Source organism: Aphanomyces astaci, assembly GCF_000520075.1.
Source record: "Aphanomyces astaci strain APO3 unplaced genomic scaffold supercont1.20, whole genome shotgun sequence".
Classification (NCBI taxonomy): Eukaryota; Oomycota; class Saprolegniomycetes; order Saprolegniales; family Verrucalvaceae; genus Aphanomyces; species Aphanomyces astaci.
In genome coordinates, this window is record NW_009798283.1 from 6,194 (window position 1) to 13,831 (window position 7,638).

The 7,638-nt window shown below is 48.5% G+C and overlaps 2 protein-coding genes across 3 annotated transcripts in view; one reads left to right on the forward strand and one right to left on the reverse strand.

The window, feature by feature from the left end:
* Positions 1 to 1,092, forward strand: part of H257_08687 (hypothetical protein) — a gene marked incomplete at its 3' end in the record, with an annotated part of 1,934 nt that extends 842 nt beyond the window's left edge. Inside the window, exon 2 of the mRNA XM_009834709.1 lies at positions 10 to 1,092. Within this exon, the coding sequence (XP_009833011.1) occupies positions 10 to 1,092 (1,083 nt within the window). The remainder of the gene's footprint in view (positions 1 to 9) is intronic.
* A 2,276-nt stretch (positions 1,093 to 3,368) lies between these two features.
* On the reverse strand, positions 3,369 to 7,381 carry H257_08688 (the record flags this gene model as incomplete). 2 transcript variants are annotated; one of them, XM_009834710.1, is made up of 4 exons in its annotated part: positions 3,369 to 4,188; positions 4,423 to 5,036; positions 5,484 to 6,197; positions 6,800 to 7,381. In XM_009834710.1, the coding sequence occupies 4 exons, from the start codon at positions 7,379 to 7,381 to the stop codon at positions 3,555 to 3,557; spliced, it is 2,544 nt and encodes an 847-aa protein (XP_009833012.1). In that variant the 3' UTR covers positions 3,369 to 3,554. The 2 variants fall into 2 exon arrangements, with proteins under 2 accessions (XP_009833012.1, XP_009833013.1); XM_009834711.1 differs by having other exon boundaries at positions 3,369 to 5,036.
* Between the last annotated feature and the right edge of the window lie 257 nt (positions 7,382 to 7,638).

The following is a 7,638-nucleotide window of genomic DNA, read 5'->3' on the forward strand; positions in this document are numbered from 1 at the left end:
GCCGGCAAGCTCGCCCAGCTGCACGAGGCCGGCTGGAGCACAGCGGGTGAGGACCCCGTCGTCAACGAAGCGTCCCCCCGGGCCCAAGGCGTGTTCACGCAGGACTTTCTCACCCTGGTGCCGCGCCAGAACCTCAATACGTTCTACTTTGCCGCGTTCGATTTGCCGTTCAATCCGACCGAGATTGAACGCAACTTTGGCATTCACGATGTGAATCGCACGTTAAAGCCAGGGGTGGAGGCCGTCCACGTCGGCGCGCCGCTCCAAGCGGTCCGCCTCTGGGCCGGAGACAACGTGATCAAGGCGCACCGCTACTGGAACGCGAACGACTCGGTCAACGAGAACTTTGGCGGCGTGTATGCTGCGAAGCCGTCTGTCGGTCCATCGGGGCTTTTGGACGACGAGATCTGGCTGTGGGACAAAGACTCCAGCATCTTGTACTCCAAGAGCTCGAATCAGTGCTTGGAATCTACTGGCGAGGACAACGACACGCAGAACCTGCACACGTCCCCCTGCTCCAAGGACAACCGTGATCAACAGTGGAGTGTCGCGAACGGCAACATTGCGAGTCAGAACGATGCCAAATTTTGCATCGACGTGAACCGCCCAACGACCCCCGACGGGAACCTCGTGGTCACGGTGTCTCCGTGTAACAAGCAACCGACCCAGTCGATCTCGATAGTCCCGGCGACCGACGAACCCCTTGAGATTGGCATCAAGACGAACGGCGACGGGCTGACTGTGTTCCCCGGCGGAGTGAAGTTGCAATCCACTAGCCATCCGCACCGTCAGAGCCACCAGTGGTTCTACGATCCCGTCATTCAGAGCATTAAGAGCAAGTCCTCGAGCCAATGCTTGGACGCGCCCAAGGGCGTGAACGATGGACCTGTGGTCTTGGCCAATTGCGATCCCAACAACGTCAACCAGAAGTGGGTCTTGAACGACTTCACGGGCCAGATCCATCATGCAACGCACTTTGGGTTTTCCCTCGGCGCCCCCGACGACGTTGACGGACTCGTGCGCTTGTTGTGGAGTGACAAAAACAACGTCAACCAACACTGGAACATCAAGCCCGTCAAGGCCAACGCGTAGGCAGGCAGCTTGGAGGCACGCACGCACATGCATGATGGAATCGTTGGAGCATCAAGGCCGTCAACGCCAACGCGTAGGGCAGCTTTGAGGCATACTAGGGTGCATGAATATATCGTTCATTCCAAGAGTGTGTGTGTTGTCCCTGAAGCATACATTTACATCAAACCGACAAATTAGACGTTGGTGATTGGATACCCGACACATTATGGAATTTTGATTGGTCAGTTATTCTTAGACAATCCGATTTGGCGATGTAGTTGTCGTGGAAGCAACATATCGTTCACATTGAACATATACGGCTTTCTATTGGTTGAAAACACACGTCGGATCGACATCGAATTGCATGCTGGCCGGGAATTACATGAATCACCTTTATGCAGGATAACTGGGCGAATACGACGATTCTATCCGGCATTAGTCTTATTGGTTAAAAGTAGAATTCTTCTTAGGCTTTCATTGGTAGATGACTCTACATTTTCAATACAAAGACCAAATTTCGTATGTGAGTCACCGACAAGGTGAGGACATGAACAATGAGGATACGAAGTGGTTCCGGGTGCCACGTGTATTGCGTGCAGAGGCTGCAACATGGATTCGCACCCTTCCTCACAGTTCAAGTCCTGACAAGGTGAGGGCAAGAAGTGTGGTCATGCCGAGCCTCTGCACGCAATACCCGTGGCACACGGGGCCACGCGTGTCATCAGGTCAAACTCCTTCGAGCCCCAGTCCAGTGGCCCTGGTAACACCCTGTTCCTACGAATTCACAGAGGTGTAAATGCCGTGTTCGTCGGTGGACGATCGTTCAGCCTGTCTAAAGATGTCGTTTATGGATGCACATCAAGCACAACACCTACTTCTACTAGTCAAAACTCGTCACCTTGTTTGTTGAGCTCTGATCGACTTACAGTAGCTTTGTAAGTCTTGGCAATAGTGATGTCGATCCGACGTGTGTTTTTCAACCAATAGAAAGCCGTATATGTTCAATGTGAACGATATGTTGCTTCCACGACAATTACATCGCCAAATCGGATTGTCTAAAAAATATCTGACCAATCAAAATTCTTATTTATGGAATTCGTAGTGAGATTGCCTACGATTTCATATTTAACCAATGAAAACACTCCTGTACAATGATTGGATAATTCAATCACAAATCCATGTTCATCGCGAAACACTATTGAGAATCAAATGCAGGCTCATGATGATACGAGTACTATTAGTACAATTATGCGACGAGGGAATACCATAGTCATGTAGTACTAACGCTATGGTAATATTTTCGACATCAATGTTGACTTTAAGCATCCATGCCGTCACCACGACCCTGCCGCTTGTGAGGCATCAGTTATCGTTGGACGACTCCAACGTGCCTCTAATCTGAAGAGTTGCAAAAAGAGGTACTAGTAATTTCCGATTTAAATATACCGAATAAACTTAGTACTACTACTTCGAGTACATACATCGTTAGCACTATACTAGTATACCGAAATGTACAGAAGAATTTAGCCAATCAGTCTACAGGACACCATCATCAACCTCGAATTAGTGTGTGACTTAAATTAGTGTGATTATAATCACCAATGGGCAACTTCTTACGTACTATAATATAATAGTATAAAATTGGCGAATCCGCACAAAAGTCCAAATTTGGGTAAATGGTCAATATACTACTAACACCATTTATCGATTATGTTCAGGTTATCTCCGGTATATTTCGTCCGACGCGCAACTGATACACGCCATGTGCGTTATGTTCGCTGAACCTTCGATATAACCATTCGTTGCAGTATATTTCGACTAATGTCCGGTCCAGGCGGTATATTTCACACATTGTTCAATATATTTCAAATGATGTTCCATCGATTTCGATTTTCGAAGCAAATCAAGTACTCCATCGCAGGTGGTGAATACTTGTCTAAATCGTAGATATTGTGCTTTCGAGCTAAATTTGGTATTTTCGGTTGGCGATGCGCCGGATACGCCTGTAATTTGATTGATCGAAAGTTTTTTTTCGAAAATTTCATTGGCTACTTCGTTCAGTCGATTACTGCGTCGACTTATCGAAAAAGATATAACATCATTTGAAATTTATTGAACAAAGTGTGATATACCCGCTGTGGGGTGACATATACCGGACATTCGTCGAAATATAATGCAAAGAAGTAGTAGGTTCTGGACGAAATATATTAAATGTTTGGTGAACAAAACGCACATGGCGTGAATCAGTTGTGCGTCGGACGAAATATACCGGAGATAACCTGAACTTAATCGATAAATGGTGTAGTACTGTAGTACAGTACTGGTATACTATTAATAGTATTGCTTATCGATATACAATCCAGTTTATCATACACTGTAAGTCGAGCCAACTAACTCCCTCGCGTATCTCCATCGACTACCACGACGACAAATCTATCGACGACTAGTGTTGATCTAGTGCTACTATCCACGTGCTTTGGCAGCTAGTGGTCGTCGTCCACGCGCACCGCATACACGGCCGAGTCCATTCGAATGATGTGCGACGGGTCGGCGCGGAGGACGGTGCCGCCGTACGCGCCGTCGACGGCCCATGTCCCGAGCTGGACGTTCCCTCTATCTCCATAGTTGGGAAGAAGCGCAAGCTCCTGGTAGATGGGCGTGTCGGCGGCCCACTGCCCCTCCGACGCCACAACGGTGGTGCCATCCGCAGCGACCAGCGACACGTTTTCACCGGCGCGACCAGCTACCGGTTTCTTGACGTAGCCCGAGAGCTCGAGCTCTGGCGTTAGCGTAAACGACGAGCGCAGCAGCATCGGGTGGTTGGGGTACAGCGTCGTCAAAACAGGTAAAATCGCTTTGGAGCTGGCGAGGACTGTCCATAGCGGCTCAAAGATACGCACAGACGGATGCAGCAGCACGTCCACGAGGTGGACGGCGGTCGTGCGCGCCGGACGCAACTTGGGCGTCGTGAGGCCCTTGGGGTCGGCGACGTCGTCCATGAGGAAGTGCTGCCAATCGTCGTCATCCAACTGATCGATCGCCGTGCGCCACGACCATGTCTTCCATACATTTTGCACGACAATGCCGCCATCGTGGGCAGTGTCGACGATGTCTTGTCTATAGGGTGGGGGGTACATGGACGGACGGAATCAGACGTTAAATATCGTCACCACAGAATCAGAACAAAATAAAAAACACGGTACGTCGATGGAATCAGAATCAGTTTGGTCGGAATCAGACTCGCAGAATCAGCCCTCCTTGACACACCACCCACGGTACTTCAACAATCGTTCGCCGTATATCATGCGAAGAAACGTCATCTCAACAAGGCAAACTCGATACAATATGTACCCGATTCGATGCAGCGTGTGCACCCCCACGACCACATAACACGTGAGTCCCGCCGCTTCCGCTGCCGCCTTCATGTACTCGGTGTGGTATCGTTCTTCCGGGTCCGTGTCGCAGAGTAGGTGCAGGGGCCCTTGCACGTTCTTGTGCACCCATCCTTGCTTGAGTTTCTCGAATAAAGCGCTGCTGTTGGACCGACCGGGCACGCCCGCGGCCGCCGCCCACGCATCTTGGTTGTACCCACACTCCATGAGACAGGACGCAGAGTCGGCGTTGTACTCGTACACTTTGATGCCTGACTCGGTGAGCGTAAAATCGAACCGCCCGGCGAGCGCGTCCGGCTTGCGACGGAACCACGACCGTCGGATGCGCGGCCACAGTGCCGACGGGAGGCGGAAGTGGGGACCGAGTTCCTTCTCGTGGTGTAGGACGTAGTCGGTCGCGTCGAGGAACATGTGATGCAGGTGCTCTGTTGCGTACTCGAGCGCTGCTTGGCCGCGGGGCGTGAGGCGGAAGTACGCGGAGGATGGAGATGACGCGAGGGCAGAACCAAAAGCGGATTCGAAGGCTTGGACAAACGGCAACGTATGGTCCATCCATGGGGCGGCGACTTGCGCCTATGGAATACAATACCGGTATATATATATATATATCTTTATATTCGGAGCGTCGTGATTCAAGGTGATAACAAGTCGTCAAAAATACATATATTTGTATATATATATATATCGTATCTATCATATTTGTATATATTATATCGTATCTATCATATCTATCATAGATATCATATGATATATGTGTAATATAGTATATATATGTATATATATCGGAATCGGAAAAAGCTCGAACAAGCACGAAACCGATGTACTTGTATGTGTTTGCGACAACAAGTGAACACGATCGCGATATTTACTTGGCATTCTGGATGACATAATCTGCCATTATATATATATATATATATAAATACATCGAAGTATCGGACTTATGAGGAAGAATCGATTCAACGAAAACAGCATACGACCATAGAATACCGATGAGACGGCGACGACGAGCGAAACACTTACATCGGTGAGGGTGACGTTGTGAAGATGGAGGTCCTGGGAAGGCGTGGCGATGGGTACGTCCTCGTAGTTGTATTCGGTGTGCATGTCCACCGTCATCCAGCCGAGGATTGACGAGTCTGGGAACGTGCATGTGATGGAGTACGCGCCCGTGACTTCGTCTAAGTCGGCCTTCAGCCGCCGCGAGTACTTGACGTCGGGAGGCCAGATGGTGTCATCCACGTTCTGCTCGACAATGTCCACGTAATCCACCTGGACGTTGACAATCACGGCAATGTGCCCCGTTTGCACAAACTCACCCACGGGGTTCCAGATCAACAACGATCCCTTCACCGGCAACTCGGTCGACTCACCGTTCACGTTGGCGAGCATGGGTACCAACTGGCCATCCGCGACACGACGCACCGTCTTGAGTCGAAAGATGTCGTACGCCATGGCAATGTTGTCGTAGATCACGCCAAAGTTCACGAGCAGGTACCGCCGACCGAGCTCGACGCACTGCCACTTGTACCCTGTCGTGACGCCGTTATATTCGTTCTTGAAGCTCGCACGGTCTAGCATGTCGGGTGGAGGGAGCGTTGAGTAGTCACAGTTGTACACTTCCACGCCGCCATCGGTGATGCCAAGAACAGTGCCGAACGGAACGGCAACCTCGTCGTCGGAGGCGGTCGAGATGTTCATGGCCCCACACAAGAATGAATGTGGCAAATGGTGAAACTGAGGAATTCTCAATCCTTCGAAAACTAATTCGAATTTCTGGTAAAAGAATAAGTAGTAATACTGTACCAGTACTATTAATAGTACTATTTTATTAGTAGTACTACTGTACGTAGTAATACTATTAAAATAATATTAATACATGAGAAATACTATTATTAACAGGCGAATACTAGTGTTTTGAAATATTTTTAAATATTTCAAAACACTAGTAAAGTACAGTGCTGTAGTTTACTCCGGAGTACAGTCCGACGCGAAAGGTTATCACCACCATGTTTTTCTCAATTTTTTTCCAAAGTATTGAAAATTAAATTAATCCAAAAACATGCCCAGATTTGTATACTAAAAACAAGCATTTCTAGCTTTGAATTGCAATAAAGTTCAAAATATTGAGTGAGGAGTGAAAAAAAATACGTTTTTACACCGACGCAAAAGGTTATAACCACTGAACAACCCCATCAGTTCGCCCACGATAATAAAAGAATTGATACGATAATTCACACGCAAATCCATTACTAGTATTTAGTTGTCATTCCGTTAGCCGCAACAACACTCAGGCATCTCGATTTCATGCTAAAAATCAGAGTTTGAAGGTACGAAACCTCCAACGAGTTCCAATGACGCATAATTGAGGCTTTGAGCTCTTCTTTCGTGTCATACTGCTTCCCGCCAGCATACACTTGCTCAACAAGATATCCCCAAATATTCTCGATGGGGTACAAGTCGGGAGACAACGCTGGCCAGTCCATAACCACAACACCTTGTTCATCCAAAAAAGCTTTTATTGCGTTGGCAGTGTGAATGCTTGCATTATCTTGCTGGAAAACGAAATCAGTGCCAAAACGAAGCTGGGCTGCAGGCAACATGAACTCGCCAAGCGTGTAGATGTAGTCTTGGGCTGTTTGTGTTCCCTCAACGAACGCCAATCGAGTCGTTCCATCTGCCCAAATACCCCCCCACACCATGAGCGAGCCACCACCATTTTGACGACTGAAAACTGTAATGACATCACGTCCAACGCAGTGCCAATACGACTTGAGACCATCGGGGCCATCCAGGTTCCACTTTTTCTCATCGGAGAAGACAACCGAGCTCCACTTTTCGTTTCCGTAGTCGACCATTTCAGATGCCCATTCTTTGCGACGAAGCATGTGCATGGGGGTGAGTTTAGGGGCTTTTTTCATCTTAATGAACTCAAACTTGTTGTTGGAGCGTAAGTAGCGGGTAACGGTAGATTTGTGCAAGTCAAGGTCGAGTTGATCGTTGAGTTTTGCAGCACTCAATATCTCGTTGGTACTTGTGCGATACAGTCGCCGCTGTTGTTGAGCGTTGAGCTTCTTCGGGCGACCTTTTTTGTAGTTGTTTCCATACGAGGTGGGGTCCTTGAGATAGTTGGAGATTGTGACATGGTTTCTGTCGAGTCTACGTCCGATTTCACGCA